At 36.3% G+C, this 16,700-nt stretch overlaps 1 protein-coding gene across 8 annotated transcripts in view; it reads right to left on the reverse strand.

The window, feature by feature from the left end:
• The window catches only part of Tsga10 (testis specific 10), a 113,264-nt gene that overhangs the window by 83,238 nt on the left and 13,326 nt on the right, over positions 1 to 16,700 (reverse strand). For all 8 annotated transcript variants that reach the window (XM_004633184.3, XM_023717440.1, XM_023717439.1 and 5 more), the window contains exons 2-3: positions 16,466 to 16,594; positions 428 to 643 (exon numbers count right to left, since the gene is read on the reverse strand). Coding sequence is in view for 5 of the 8 variants with exons in the window: in XM_023717440.1 (XP_023573208.1) it covers positions 428 to 643; positions 16,466 to 16,594 (345 nt within the window). In the remaining 3 variants the exon portion in view is untranslated. The remainder of the gene's footprint in view (positions 1 to 427; positions 644 to 16,465; positions 16,595 to 16,700) is intronic.

The raw sequence follows: 16,700 nt of genomic DNA on the forward strand, positions 1-16,700 counted from the left end.
TATTATGGGCTACTGGACTCTTTTAGAATATTTTGCTGAGTTTACACACCTATAATATTGAAATAACGGAACTTAGCAAAAAAGGGGTATACAGATGAATGCCCATTTTGTATCTGTGTATTCAAATTGGTTAGGATAGATATATAGTTACATTCTCTTAATGAATAGAATGATTTGTTCTAATGGTGTTTGTATATAGGATCTCAAGTCCGCTTCTTCTACAGCAATTAACCACTAAGAAGAACGTATGTAGTGTGTTAGTTATTGAAACTGTCCTAGCGATTTGATTTGAAACTGTCTCATTGCTATTTATCAATAAAATTATGGAAAAAAAAGTTTCCAGATGGCATGAGAATGTCATGTTTTCCACTGTAATTACATGTTAAAGTAGAATTAAAATCTTGATCAGTGGTAAATCTAGTAGTACCTTTGCTTCTTTGAGTTCCTTGTCCGCAGTATCCACCACAAAATTTTTCTCTTCTTCTAGTTGCTCTGCTAGTTGGTCAATTTTAATTAATTCTTTACAAAGATGCTCATTGTGGCTGGTTAAATCATCTACTTGACTGCTTACCACCTCCTTAGTATCCAAGAGTTTCCTAACATATTCTTCCAAGCCATGATTTGTCTGTTTAAGATCTTCAATCTGTTATAATTAGAAAGAAAATAATCACATTAAAAGATCTCCTTAGCTTCCTTCTGAGGAGAGCAGCTGGGTAATGTAAATCACAAAGGGAGAACTGTTTCTCTGGCAAGGAGATCTAATTGTGTAGCATTTTGAGCCTTTTAAATTTAAATTTATTTATTTATTTATTTGGTACAGGGTCTCACTATGCAGTTTGGACTCATAGTGATCCTTCTGTCTTAGCCTCCCCAGTGCTGGGATTACAGGCATGTGCCACCACACCCAGTTTTAGTGGCCGGCTGGCACCCCAGGCCGGCAAGGCATATGATAACAGGGATCAAACCCAGGCTCTTGCACTGACCAGGCAGGCACTTAGAGTGCTGAGCCCAACCTTTCAAACTTCATTCCATGCAAATCTATTACCTATTTTAAAAAAAAAATTAAAACTTTTTTAATGTTTCTTATCTATTAATTATGGTGTTGGGGATCTAAATTAGGGTCTTGTGTGAGCTGGACACGCACTCTACCACTGAACCACAGTGGTAAATTTTACATTTGTATCTTTCAAGACAACTTACAGTTTATTTTAAAATTAATTTGAGTACTATTAATTTTTATCTGAGCTACTCAAAAGGTACCCAAATGTTCATATCTGCAACAAACCATATTCTTAAAATTAATTTAAATAATTTTTTCTGTATTTAGTACAGGGTCTACAGCTGCGTGCCTGTAATCCTAGCACTTGGGAAGCTGAAAACAGGAGAACCACCATGAGTCCGATCGGACTCTCCTGTTTTCAGCTTCCCAAATTCTGGGATTACAGGCACGTAGCTGTCTCAGTGCATCCTTTATTCATATTTATTCCTCGAATGCCTTCAGGGCACTTTTGGCCAGCTGGAGAGGTGTGAGGTTCGAACTCCAGCAACCTGAGGCTGACAGCTTTGTGGAAGCAGCCACTTAAAGGCCTGAGCTACAGCCAGGCCCCCTCCTTTATTCATATTTAAATAAAATACATTTAAATTTAAATTTAATCAAACCCCAGCCACTGTGCTCTGCTTAAGTGGGAGTTTTAGTCCACTGAGCTATCTGGCCAGCCCTTAATTTAAATAATTATTTAAATTTCTTGTTACTGTTATCAAAATATGTTGACTCATTCCAAAGGTCCTTTTGAACATAGCAACTTAATTGACTAAGCTAAATACCAAATTAACCAAGTACCTGCTGCCCACTATAGTGGATCACAGCCTTCCTTTCCAAACCAACATCAATCAATAGATTAAAATAAAGAGCCTTTTCTTCCACAAATGCCTTTAAAAGAAACAACAAAAACAATACAGTAGACCCTTTTACCAATTATTTCAGAAACTGTATTGTTCTCCAAAAACACAAACTTAGTTTAAGCACCTGCCCTAGGAGAATTTTTGCTTACTTAAAGAAATACAGTATGTTAACTATAATCACAAAAATATCTGAGATAGTGAGATATTTATAGCATAAATTTTTCCATAATATTTATCTCTCATGTATTTATCAATTACTTGTCAAGCATATGTTGTGTTGGTATCCTATAGAAGAAACAGCAAAATCAAAAAAAAGTAAATCAGAAGAAACAGTCTCAGATTTTAAGGAATATTTGAAATAGATAAATCCCCAGTCTCCGAGTCTAAAATTAGTCTTGCTCTAACCTTGCCTTTTTCAACTGATTATAGCAGTATCTTCTCCCAAAACATCAAAATCAATAGTTTTCTTCAAAAAATAAAATATATGATTTGTCACTAAAGAATATCATATAAATCATGAAATATTTTCAACTCCTATAGTGCCATACATTATATTAAATACACACCTAGAAGATGATAATTCATTGGGTTTTTATTCTTTTTTTTTAATGTATTTAGTACAGGGTCTACATGATCTCACTACACAGATCAAACTTATAGTGATTCTCCTGTTTTCAGCCTCCCAACTGCTGGATTACAGGCATGTGCCACCAAGTCCAGCCTCAATCACTGTCTCAGCGTGTCCCAAGGATGGGACCAGCATGGAACAGGGCTCGAACTCAGGTCCCTGCGTCTGCCTAAGCAGATGCTTTAATCCACCAGCTGGCCCTGTAATTCATTGTTTTAATTCAACACTTGCTTTGGCATTTTTTTGTAAGACACACTGATTTAGGAGATTTAAAGAGTAAACTATTAAAAAGGCAAAACAAAAATTTGAAGACTTCTTTCAACAAAAAGGGATACTAGAAATGCTCTAGATTCCTTAACTGGGTCTTCTCTCTGTTGGCCTGAATTTCAGAACTACTTATTCTCTTTTTATGGCCTACTCATATAATCTGACAAAAATTCTTTGAAAGTGCTAATTTGAAGTCACTCCTGTAACCTTATGGCTCCAGATGACACTAAAATGAAAAAATGCCTCTTGTGATCCCAGACCTACTCACACATCCAGCCTGACTTGCTACCATCACTAGTATAGTCTGCTAAAAACAAAAACAAAAACTGTATACACACTTCAGGAAAAGAAAAATGATGTTTTTTCAACAGATGATATTATCCTCTTATGGGGGAACTTTTGAGGCTGTAGAAAACCCACTACACTGCCAGCCCTTGGAGAAGATATTGAAGTATGCATGTACAGCAATCTCAATGGGCTAAAATTACTCAAGGAGCAAAGTTCACCGTACTAATAAATGTGTGGAAGTGAATGGCCACCACTTGGAGCATCTCTTGCAACAACAGAGATCAAAGGTAACTTGTGTTAATCTCATGTCACTGGAATTTAGTATTAAAATATTTATACAAATTTTCTTTCCTGAAGTTGGTATAAATTCTTTTGGAGGACACCGTATATACCCTAAAGTCTGAGACACACTATGAGAAAACTTACTGAACTCATTTTAAACCATGTTTTAGGAAAATCATTAAAATATTACACATTATATGTCACAGAATTTTTTTGAGAATCATTAGAGGGAAAAGTTAGCTCATACTTCAATTTCAGGGAAAAAAAATCCTACTTTGGAGATTTGGTTTGTTCTTAGTCTAATAGGTACGGATTTTTAAATTAATATTTCCTTGCCTCTGCTTTGCCCTATGAGATATGTAATTCTTTTAACTCCATTTTTAGTATTTTTTTCCTTGCAGTACTGGGGATTGAACTCAGGACCTTGTACTTGGAAGGCAAGTGCTTAAGCCACTGAGCCATATCCCTGGCCCCTAGTTCCACTTTAACAATACTATTTTCTTCCATTAATGAGTCTGTATCGTCATTCAAACAAGATGTGTATATATAATAACCCATTAATAACAAGCCATGGTGTGCATGTACCATTTTTACCTACTCACTTGTTAATGAATACCTGTGTTGTTAATGAATACCTGTGTTGATTAACAAGTGAAGGTGCCACAGTACACATGGGAAGGCAGGTAGCTCTTACATTTGCCAACTTAGTTTCCTTCACATCTATATCTGGGAATACAGCTGGATCATGATAGTTGTAGGGTTTTGAGGAAGCTTCATACTGTTATTCACAGTGCCTATACTATTTACATTGCCACCAAGACTCTCCACGGGCTCCTTTTCTCTGACATTACTGTCATGATTTGTTATTTTTTGGCTTTCTCATATAAGTACAACATGATATTTAGGTGGATATTTTGATAATATCCATTCTGATGAGGATGTTATGGAATCTCAATGTAGTTTTGATTTGCATTTCTCTGAGGGCTATAGTTGTTGAGCACCTTTTCATGTATTAAATGGCAAATAACAGTAATAATAATCGTTCTCCTTTTTCATTGGTATACATTTGGAGTACATAATGACTATATTCATCATGCAAATTTGGCTCATGTACATAATTCTTTTTATGTATCCCCTTTCCCCTCAACTACTTCCCTGCACCATCTCTTGGTCCCCTTCCCATCTGCAAAAGATCTGTCTCCCTGTTTCCTATTATCTAGCTTTTATTTTGTTCTTATGTACGCTCTGGCTTTCTCATATAAGAGAAACATGATAGTTAAGTGGATATCTGATTTATTTCATTTATCATTATAGTCTCAAGATACATTAATTTTTCCAACAAATGACTCAAAATCCTCTGCTGATGAACATAATGGCAGCTTCTATCATTTAGCCATTATGAGTTATACTGCTCTAAATATAGGTATGTTATGTATCACTGTTACGTGGTGTCTCTGACACTTTCAGGAAGATGCCTACAAGAGAAAGCAGCATCTGAGTTGGGTGGCATTTCTAGTTGTAGTTTTTGGAGGACTTTCCATATTGATTTCCTTGGGTTACACTTGCATACATTCCCAACCAGGTAGAAGGGTTCCTTTTTCACAACCACACCCACATCTGTTATTTGATTTCTTGATGACAATCATCTCTTCTGGAGTATGATGATATTGCAGTGTTTTAAATTTCATTTTTTTTCTCTGTTCTTTTCCTTTTTTTTTTTTTTTCAGTACCAGGGATCAAACTTCGGACTTAGCACTGCCAAGTAGGTACTTATGCCACTGAGCTATCTCCCTGACCCATAAATTTATTTTTCTAAGGTCCACATGTATTGAGCATTTTTTTCACGTATTTGATTTTCTGGATAGCTGCACTTCTTCTGACATGTATATTCATTTAAAATGTCCATTTTTTAATTGGGTATTTTATTTTGAGGGTCTAATTTTTTTGAATCTTTATATGTTCTGGAAAATTAGTCCTCTGAGGAGTAACTGGCAAAATTTTTCCCATGCTGTAAGTCTCTACACCTACAGAGCATTGGTTGTTTCCTCTGCTATGGAGCTTTTTAATTTGATATAATCCCATCAGTTGATTCAAGTTACTTCTTGTGCAACTAGGGTTGTTCTTAAGTCTGTGCCTATGTCTAGGTCTTTGAGAGTTTATCTATTTAAACCTTAAGGGAGTTAAGTGTTTCTGTTTTAATATTACAGCTTTGATTTGTATTTCTTGGAAGTGGCTGCTTAGCTCATTTGCCCATTTGTTAAGTGTAATGCTTAATCTTTTTTTTAGTTCTTTACATATTGTGGGCATTAGTTCTTTATCAGATGCATGATAAAGAATGTCTCCCATTCTGTAAGCTGTCTCTTTGCTGTTGATCATTTACCATATTGTGCAGAAACTTTTAATTTGATGTAGTCCTATATGGCAATTTTTGCTTCTATTTCCAGAGCTGATACAGACCTATTCCGGAAATGATTTCTTGTGCCAAACTAGTGAAGTATCTCTCTTACGTTTCCTTCTAGTAGTTTCAAAGTTTCAGGTCTTACATTAAGGTCTTGGACCCATAGTTGATTTTTGTACAGGGTGAGAGATAAGGATCTAGTTTCAAACTGGATACCCAGTTTTCAATGGGCACTGCACTGATTCTGTAGCTCACTTTCAGGGGAGTACCATTTTAAAAATATTAATTCTCCTTACCCACTAACACAGGAGATCTTGCCATTTTCTAGTATCTCCTTAAATTTCTATCTTCAGTATTTTATAATTTTGATTATAGAGGTCTTATACATCCTGGGTTAAGTTTAGTCATAGATTGGGGGGGTGTTTTCTTTTGTTGAGGTTACAATGAATGGAACTGTTCTTGATTCATTATTTTTGTTGTTGCTGTTGTTATACTGGGAATTGAACCCAGGACTTTCCAAGACCTTCTCTTTTTTAACATTGAAACAGTCACTAAATGGCCTCACATAGGCTTAAACTCATGTCCTCCTGCCTCAGACTCCCAGAATGCTGGGATTATAGGTATGTGCTACATTCCAGACCTGTTGGTTTCTCAGTGAGTTCATTTTTAAAAGAGCAAAAGTGATGCTTTTTGTGTGTTGATTTTGTATCCTGCTAGTTTGATGAATTTGTGTATCAGTTTTAAGAATCTTTGGATGGGGCCTTTAAGATTTCCTCAGTATAGAATATCATCTTCAAACAGGTATACTTTGACTTTCTCCATTCCTATTTTATCTCCTTTCTTTCCGTTGCCTGACTCTTCTGGCTGAAGTTTCAAGTACTGCGCTGTATTGCAATGAGAAATGTAACTAAATCATTGTGCTTAATCAGATTTTGGTATCAAGATAATGGTAATTTCACAGAATGAATCTGGAATCACTTATTCTGTTTTATGAAATACTTTGAGGGGAATTGGTACTAGTTTTCTTTAAAAGTCTAGAACTCAGCTGTGAATCCATCTGGTCCTCATTTTTTAATTTTTACTTGAATCTCTTTGCTTGTTATTCATAACTTTAGATTTTTAATATCCTCTTGGCTCAGTTTTGGCAGGTCATACATATCTAGTTTAAATCCTCCTTTAGAATTTTCCAAATTTACTGGCATGCAAATTCTCAAAATATTCTTTAATGATCCTATGGATTTCAGCCATTTTCAATTATTCCCTTTTCAGGTTTGACTTCATTTATTTGGTTGTTTAGCTAAGGGTCCTGCTTAGTTCAGCTAAGGGTCTGTCAATGTCATTTCTCTATGCAATCAACTGCTTCAATGATCCCTTTACCATTTTTTTAGGCTACACTTCATTTATTTCTACTCTGATCTTTGTTTTTCCCTTCTATTAATTTTGGGTTTACTTTGTCATTGTTAACAATTTTTGATGTATCATTAGGTGAGATTTTGATGTTTTTCGAATGTAGGTGCTCACAGCTACAAACTTCCTTCTTAGAACTGCTTTCACTATATCACACAGGTTCTGGTATGTTGTGTTTCCATTTTTATTTCATTCTAAGACATTTCTTTCTTTTCTTTTTTTTAAGACAGGGTCTCACTATGCAGCTCAGGGTGGCCTTGATCACATTATGTAATCTAGGGTGGCCTTGAACTCCCATTGGTCTTCCTACCTCAGCCTCCTTAGTGTTTGGACTATATCTGGCTCAAAAGATTTTTTTGTTTTCTTGAAACAGGACCTCAACATGTAGTTAAGTTTGTTCTTGAAATCACTCTGAAACCCAGGCTTGCCTCTTAACAGCAATTCTCCCCTCTCAGCCTCCAAAGCACTGCAATTACAGGCATGTGCTACCATGCCCAGCTCAAAAGTGTATTTTTAAATTTCCATATGGTCATATGATTTCTATAGTTTCACATACTGTTGACTTCTACTTTCATTCATTATGATCTCATAAAATGCAAGAAACTATTTCAATTTTTTGTATTTGTTAATAATTTTATGGCCTAAAACATGATCTATTTTGGAAAAAGTTTCATGTGTTGATGAAAAAAATGTGATTCTACTATAGTAAGCCCACTTGGTCTAGAGTGTAATTTAATTCTGGTATTTCTTTCCTGACTTTTTTGGGTGATCTACCCACTGGTAAGATTGGGACACTGAGGTTACCCACTATTATTGTACCAGGCCTATCTCTCCCTTTATGTCCTATTTTTTTTTAGGAAATTGAGAAATTGGGTTCTCTTCATATATACATACATGATCATTGTTCCATTTATCAATGTGTGACATTATTTGTCTCTTCTGATGTTGGCTTGAAGTCTTTTTGTCAGAAAAGAGCAGCTACTCCTGTTTGCTTTCAATTTGTTTACAATATCATTTTCCATCCTTTCATTTTCTGTCTGTATATGTCTCACCTATCAGGTGTGTTTCTTGCAGACAGCAAACAATTGTCTACATCTTTTAAATAGGATAATTAAGACAATTTATAAGCAGGGTTATTATTTAAAGGTATGTTCCTATCATTTTTTTCTTCTGGTTGTTTTGAATAATCTATGTTCATTTCTTTCTCTCTTGTACATCTTAGAGGTTTGATGGTATACTGAACTGTTTGATATTTTTGCCTGTTCTAGTGATATTTCTTAAGATTATACTTATGTCTTCTGTGTGTAGGATTCTTTTAGTATCTTTTCTAATGCTTCTTTATCACTCATAAAGTCCTTTAGTTTAAGCTTATTTTCAAAAGCCATTGTCTTTCAGACATAAAGAACTGTAATCTAAGTTTGTAGGCACTGTCTTTCAGGGCTAAAATACATCATTCTGTGCCTTCCTAACCTTTAGAGTTTCTGCTGAGAGATATGTTTTTCTGATGGGTTTGTTTTTATAGGTGATTAGCATTCCTCTCTTGCAGCATTCAATGCTGTCCTTGTTCTATACTTTGGGCAATTTAAGTATAATATGATGTGTAGAGGTTCTTTTTGGTCATATCTTGAAATTATTCCTATAGCCACGTATTTGTATCTTTCCAGTGATTTGAAAATTTTTCTATTATTTCACTAATAGGTTTTCTATTTCTTTAGCCCATACCTCTGCTTCTTTGTCTACATTTAAGATTCATATGGTCTTTTGTGTCCCATCAATCTTATATGTTCTGTTCATATTTTTACTGTTGTCTGCATATTATAATTAATCAACTTTGTCTTCAAGCCTTGGGTTCTTTCTTCTGGATCTAACCTATTAGTGAAGCTTTCAAGTTTTTGACTGAATTTTCCATTTCTAAGACTGATTTTGTTCTTTTCCAAGAGTTTTAGCTCTTCAATAAATTGCTTTGCATATTCTCATTTGTCTCCCTTAATTCACTTAGTCATTTAATTGCATCATCTCTGAAATGATTATTTTTAAAATCAGCATTTCATTCACTTTATTGTCTTTGGATCTGGCTAGAGTTACAAGCTGTTGGAGGCATCGTGCTGCCTTGTTTTTTTCATTGCTTGTGTTTCTATATTGAGATTTGTGTACCTCCTGAGATGGATACCTCTTTCAGTTTTTCCAGAGGGGCTTTTAGTAAGAAGTCTGTTCTTGAGGGCTTGATACCCAATACCAAAGGAGAAAATCATAGCTATAACACAAAGAGAAAAACACCAGACATAGGAAAAAGTAAAACCCAATTAACAGCAACAATTATGCCACCAATAACAGTAGAAAAGAAAGGGGAAATGCAAAAATAATTTCAAAAGGTGGTACAAAAAGGGAAAAAGATAAAAGTGATAAAGATAAAAAGAGATTTAAAAAAGGGAGGGGGCAGATAGATAGCTCAGTGGATTTAAAACACCTGCTTAGGCAGACACAGGGACCAGGATTTGATCCCCAATGTGCTGTGCTGGCCCTGCCCCTAGGGTGCACTGAGACAGCGATTGACATTGGGCATGATGGCGAGCACCTGTAATCCCAGCACTTGGGAGGCTGAAAACATGAGAATCACTATGAGTCCAATCTGTGTAATGAGACCCTGTACTAAGTACAGAGAGAGAGAGACAGACAGACAGACAGACAGACAGACAGACAGACAGACAGACAAGAAAACAGGTAAATAAAATTAGATAAGAATTTAAAAAGGAAAATTAATGAGCCACAAATTCCTCCTAGCCAATGTACTTGAAGAAGCTTCTCTCCAGATCCTCTAACATTGGAATCCGCTAGGCATGGAAGGTGGGGGTGAGGAGATGGTCAACAGCTGAGGGTTATTATAGTTCTTCTCAGTTCTCACCAACAGGCAGTTGCTGTATGCAGGCTGAGCCCTGCTCCAAATTTCCAATCATGTTGATTTCACTCCAGAAGCTTACGATATACATACTCAGAACAGCCAGTAGCCCCAAAGTACTTGTCCAATATATGTGGGCCAGGCAGGCAATGACTTGTTCCAAAGATCCTCTTGATTGCTCCAAAGGCCCTCTGTCTGTATATGTAGGGAGTGTGGTAAAATTTAGAGCCAACAGAAGCCCCAGTGAACTTTGGTAATATGTGGGCAGGGCATGTTCCAAAGGTCCTCAGTCTATGCACCCACAGACATGGCAAATGTCCAAATAGCAGCAGAGAATGGGGAAAGCAAAAATAAAACCACTGAGTTCTGTATTGGAGACAGGCTTAGTTACTTTCCATTGCTGAAACAAAAAGACTCAAAACTCTTACAAGTTAAAGGAGGAAAGATTTATTTATTTTAGCTCACAGTTTGTTGACATTTCTGTCCATAGTTGGCTGACTCCAAGACAGGCGCATGGCAAAGGACCATCAAAGAGGACAACAGTTCATGGCATGGAAGGCATGAAGCAGCACCCTGTCTTCTCCTTTGCCATTTTCTTCTATCCAGGCTCCACGCAAGCCTACTGGTTGGTGCCAAAACACCCAGGGTGGGTCTTTCCTCTTCAGAAAATCCATCATCCATAACCAGAGCTATGCTAAACCAATCAATGGATTAATTGAGTATCACACACCCATGAGCCAGTACCACATACCTACGATCCAGTCACTCCTAAAACCCCCACCTATGAGCTCATGAGGCTTTAAGGGAACATCTATATACAAGCCATAAGGTGGGGAAATCATGGAAAAAGTGATCTTCTGGCTTCAGTCTCAGCACTGTAAGTTCTGGCACTTAAACCACAAGCAACTAGTTTCACTCTTCATGACAGAAGTGAAAAAGCACTGACCACTGGCCCTCCACAGCCTATACTTGTGTTATTTGAATTTCTCTGATATTTGTGACAGATGCTACCCATCTCCACAATATGCAATCACAACCACCAAAGACAGTCACTTGTGACTATTCCATGTTTACTTACCTGTATAGTAGTTTAGTTCCTAATAATGGCCCCCTTCTCAAGACAACTTCTAGTCAAGCTCTCCAAAAGAACATAAATGTAAGCCTTCTCTAAAGTCAGCTAGTTATAAAGGATTCACCAACATAAAAGCAAATCCCTGTATTGTATGTAAAGCCTGTAAAAACTGTGGGTTTCTCCCATAAGTACAACTGCTAGACTTTAGTGGGGGTGGGCACCTGCACTTTCCAGGCTTCCTTGTGCCTGTAGCATTGGGTTTCCCTCCCACCTCAATCCAACCTCCCAGCCAGGGTTGGTGCTATAGACTGCTTGTTTTCCACTTCTCCATGTTTTTTAATTCTCCTCTCATGTTTCTGATTTCTAGAATTCTTCTTTGTTTTTCCTCAGGATATTCTTACTCCTTTGTTGCCCCGACTTTTTTCATTTGTAAAGTTGTGTGAAGGATACTTCTATTTTGCTATTTACCTAGAAGTTCTTTGTGTTTTTTTCCAGTATTTTAAAATTCCAATTTGACTTGTCTGTAGTGTTTTTCAGTATACTTCTTTGTATATGCTTTTTTTTTTTTTTTTTTTGGTGGATGCTTTACAAATACATTATATATACATTATTTACCATACCTGCATCTTACCAGTTCAAGTGAAAGTACAGGAAACTTACCTCCCTTTATGTTCCTTTTGCTACATTAATAAAATAATCATCTTCTACATGCAATGAGAAACACATTTAACTGTCAAACGTAAGTTTGGAAATTAAAAATAAATAAATGACAGGACATTCTATTGAATTCACTTATAGTTTTGCTCTTTCTATGGTATGTATTGTGCTTCTTCCTGTTCCTAAATTCCTTCCAATATCACTTCTTTTCTGGCTAGAGAAATTCTTTTATTTATTCTAGGATAGCTGTACTAGCCACAAAGTCTTGGTCTTTCCTCATCTGAGAATGTCTTAATTTTCCCTGTTTTTCAAGGATACTTTTCCTTGATACAGAACAGTGAACTGACAGTTCTTTTCTGTAGAACTTGAAAGACAATGTATTTACCTTATCTTCATGGTTTCAAATTTTTAAAATACGTAATTTTTGAATTTGGTATTCTCCTACAGATAATGCACTGTTTCTCTCTGGGTGCTTTTAGGAATTGTTTTTGTCCTTAGTTTTCCAAAGTTTGATTATGAAACATCTTGGCATAGACTTGTTTGGGAGACCACTGTTAGATATTAATTCACCTTTAATTAATTCACTTGTTTTATGTCTTTGACACCCAATTATAATTTTCAGCCACAATTTCTAAGAATATTTTCTCAGCCCACCCTCTCTTACATCTCCTTCTGACACTGACAACCCAAATGTAAGGTCTTTTGCTTATAGTTCCACATCATCCAAAGATTCATTCATATTTCTTTCTTTCTTTCTTTCTTTCTTTTTTTTTTTTTTTTTTTGGCAGAACTGAGGATTGAACTCAGACCCTTGTACTTGCCAGGGAAGCGCTTATTCTACTGAGCCATCTCCCCGACCCCTCCATTCATATTTCTAAAATGTACTTTTCTGTTGTTCACATTAGATAATTTTTATTTTTCTATTCTCACATTCAATGATCTAGTCCTCTCTCCACTGTTGCTACAGAACACTGAGTTTTCAATTTTAGGGACTATATTTTAAAAATACTTTTATTGTGCTAAACTATACACAAAATTTAACATTTATTTTTAAATATACAACTCATAAGTATGCAACATATTCACGATGTTATATAACCATCACTCTTGATTTCCATAATTTTCATTATTTCCCCCAAAAAATATCTGTGCTTATTAAAATTAGCTCTGTCTATGAATTTGCCTATTCTAAGTATAAGCTGGATGAAACAATATTTGTTATTGTATGTCTGGCTTAGAGAAATGTTTTCTGGGCCCGGGGAGATAGCTCAGTAAAATAAGCACTTGTCTGGCAAGCACAGGGTCCTGAGTTCAATCCAAACCCTCAAAAAAAAATTTTAGAGAAATGTTTTCCAAGTTCATCATTCATGTTATAGCATGTATCCAAACTTCCATTACTTTTAGGGAACAGAGTTTTACTATGTTCCCCAGGCTGACCTCAAACTCTTGGGCTAATCAGTCTTTTTGCCCTAGCATTCTGCTTAGCTGACTATAAGCATGAGCTAACTGGACTGGACAGAATTTCATCTGTTCCTAAGGTTAAACAATATTCCATTGTAAGTCCATATGACATTTTGTTTTGGTGCTACTGTTGTTCTGAGACAGTCTTATTGTGCTACTCAAGCTGTGTCTAAATTCCTGAGTTCAAGTGATCCTTTTTTATTTTCATTTATGTATTTAGTACAGGGTCTCACTACACAGCTCAGACTCATAGTGATTCTCGTTTTCAGCCTCCCCAATGCTGGGATTACAGGCATGTGCCACCAGGCCCAGACTTGGTTGCTGGTTCTGCATGGCCCAGGGTGCAGGGGCGGGGCTGGCGCAGCCTGCCTCAGCCTCCTAAGTAGCTGGGAATAGAGGCCTAAACTACTGTGCAAGGTCACACAGTATATTCATTCTTTTGTCAATGACCATTTGGATTGTTTCCAACTTTGGGTTCCTGGAAATAATGGGGCTATGAACAGAAGTGAACATTTCTGAGTCCCTTTTTTGTTTTTTTTTTTAAATGTACATAGTGATCCTCCTGTTTTCAGCCTCCCCAGAACTGGGATTATAGGTGTGTGCCACCACATCCAGTCTCGGTGGCCGGCTCATTGCTCCGGCATGGCATGTAGTACCTGGGATCAAACCCTGGGCGCTTAGTCTGCTGAGCTGTCTCGCTGGCTCTTGAGTACCCACTTCTAATTCTTCAGTGTATATATTTATGGGTGGGCCCGCTGAATCATATGGTTATCCATCTTTGAAATACTGTTTTCCACCATGCCTACATCATTTTACATTTCTAACAGCAACGTAAAAATGTTCTACTTTCTTCGTATCTTCACTGACGCTTGTTATTTTCTGTTTATTGACTGATCTATCCTAATGGGTACTAAGTGGTACCTCAGTGATTTTTGTTTTGCATTTCCTTTATGGTTCGTGATGTTGAGTGTCTTTTCATACACTTACTGACAACCTGTATATATTTTTTTGGAGAAACATCTACGTAAATCCTTAATCTTTTTTAGCTTTTCAGTGTTGGGGTTCTAATCTAGGGCCTAACACATCATCCTTTTGCCTATTTTTCAACTGGGTGGCTTTATTCTGTTTTGATTAAGTGGTAGCTTTATATATCCTAGATGCTAAGCTTTTGTCAGATAATACAATTTAGAAATGTTTTGTCCTGTTTATACTTTTTAACAAATTTTTTTAACAACAAATTTTAGATTTACAGAAAAATTAATCAGAAATTAGGGTTCTCACATTCTCCTTCCATCTCTCCCCTATAATCTTTTCTATAATTTATATATTATATTGGTCTGGTGTATTTGTTAAAATTCGTGAACTGAAGCTGGACATAGTGGTGCATGCCTGAGAGGAGGGAGGGGAGGCTGCTCTTGGGTTCAATTTCCACTACTGCAAAATGAAAAATATACAAATAAAAATTCAAAAATTGATGAACCAGTACTGATACTTAGTTAACTAAGGTCACTAGAACTTACTGTGAGTTTTTTGTTTTGGTTTTTTTGGCAGAACCGGGGATTGAACTCTGGTCCCTACACTTGCCAGGCAAGCGCTTATTCCACTGAGCTTTCTCACCAGCCCCCTTACTGTGAGTTTTGATGTACGATGACATTACCCACCATCACTATACAATATAGAATAGTTTCACTGCTCATAAACTTCCACATACCCCCTGCTCATCCCCCTCCCCTCCCAAATCTCTGATAACCTATGCTCCTTTTTGTCTCCATAGTTCATCTTCAGAATGTCATATAGGTATAATCAGTTTGTAGCACTTTCAGATTTTCTTTCACCTTGTAATATTCTTTCAAGTTTCCTCCATGCCTTCTCAAGACTTGATACATAGTCCTTTATTATTTTGAAATTACAGATTACTATCCCATTATATGTACATATTGCAGTTGAGTTAGTCACTTAATGAAGGACATCTTGATTGCTTCTAGGTTTGGGCAATTATAATTAAGGCTGATATAGACATTTATGTGCAGATTTTTCTGGGGCCAGTTACCATACAATTTGGTTCTCCTTTGTAAAGTTTATTTCTCAAATGAGATTTTATATTTTTTATTAGTTTCAAGTGGACTCATAATTGCTTGTTGAACATTTACATGAGTGTGTTAAAATCCTTGACATAATATTATAATATGCTGCATTTCAGTGTTTGCTTATTCTATCTTTTCTCAGCTATTCCCGATTCCTGTGAGGATGAATTTCTTTTATTGAGATATGATATAACATTCTGAATCTGAGGTTCTACTTGGTCTTCTATGACATTGCTGCTGCTAGAATAAAGTGATACAGTTTCATTGCTGCTACAAAGGCTGGAACTCCAGTTTCTCCACTTGGCCTTCACTGACACCTGGGGAGAGCAGGCTCTTTGTTACCAGGAGGCAAGGATGGGTGTGCAAGCTGTCCTTTTCCTAGTTCTCTGCCTAAGGTGGATGTCTTTTCTGGGGTCTTTTTTGGGCTATACTCATTGTCATTTCCAGGTGCCAGTTATTCTAGCACTCTGCCTAGAATATATGGAGAAAAGAAAATAAAGAAATTCAACTAACATGTTCTTTGTATCTTGAGGTCCCTACCTAGCTTTCCTATTTCTATCTTCCTTTCTTAAGTTTCTTTTATATATACAATCTTCAGAGTTTCTAGCTGTATTTAATAGGAGAAATAGGAAAAGGTAAGTCTACTCTGTCTCCCTAGAAGTACTTTTTAATAGCCTTTTTAAAACAGCCACACCATATACTAGGCATCAGGAGAACAGAAACAGTACTAAACTTACAGTTTAGATGACTGGGTTCAAATCCTGGCTAACCTGGGGGTCCAGAAAAATAGGCTCTTATTTGAATGTTATGATTATTTAACCTCTTAGAACTTCAGTTCCCAGCCATATAAATGGAAATAACATCACAAGTTCACAAATCAGAAATGATTAAGTAAGATTATGTACTTTAAAGCACCTAATACAACAATAGCACACAGTTTGCACTTATTACCTCTAAATCCATGGCTATCAAAATAGTTAAGGTAAAAATTAAATGATTTTTAGACCCATTTAATTTCAACAAGCTCTGAGTCAATAATTATTTATTCTCCACCTCCCTGTTTTAAGGTAAATCCCAACCCCAAATTAACTGAAGAGAAATACATATGTAAACTAAAAATAACCTGTAATTTCAGTGTAGAGATAAATTTATCTTGGTTTTTCACTTCTTGTTCTAGCTGGAGAGTATTCTGTTTTTTTTCAGCTTCAGAAACTGGAGCCCCTAGACCAGAACGATGTTCTTTGGTGGTGACCTAATGGAAAGAACAGATATATACAGGAGCAATCAATTTAAAATGGCTCTGTGATTCTTCACAATAATCAATGAACTTTAAAAAACAGTAATCTTGGGGCCGGGGA

This window comes from Octodon degus, unplaced genomic scaffold (assembly GCF_000260255.1).
Source record: "Octodon degus isolate 3935 unplaced genomic scaffold, OctDeg1.0 scaffold00052, whole genome shotgun sequence".
NCBI lineage: Eukaryota > Metazoa > Chordata > Mammalia > Rodentia > Octodontidae > Octodon > Octodon degus.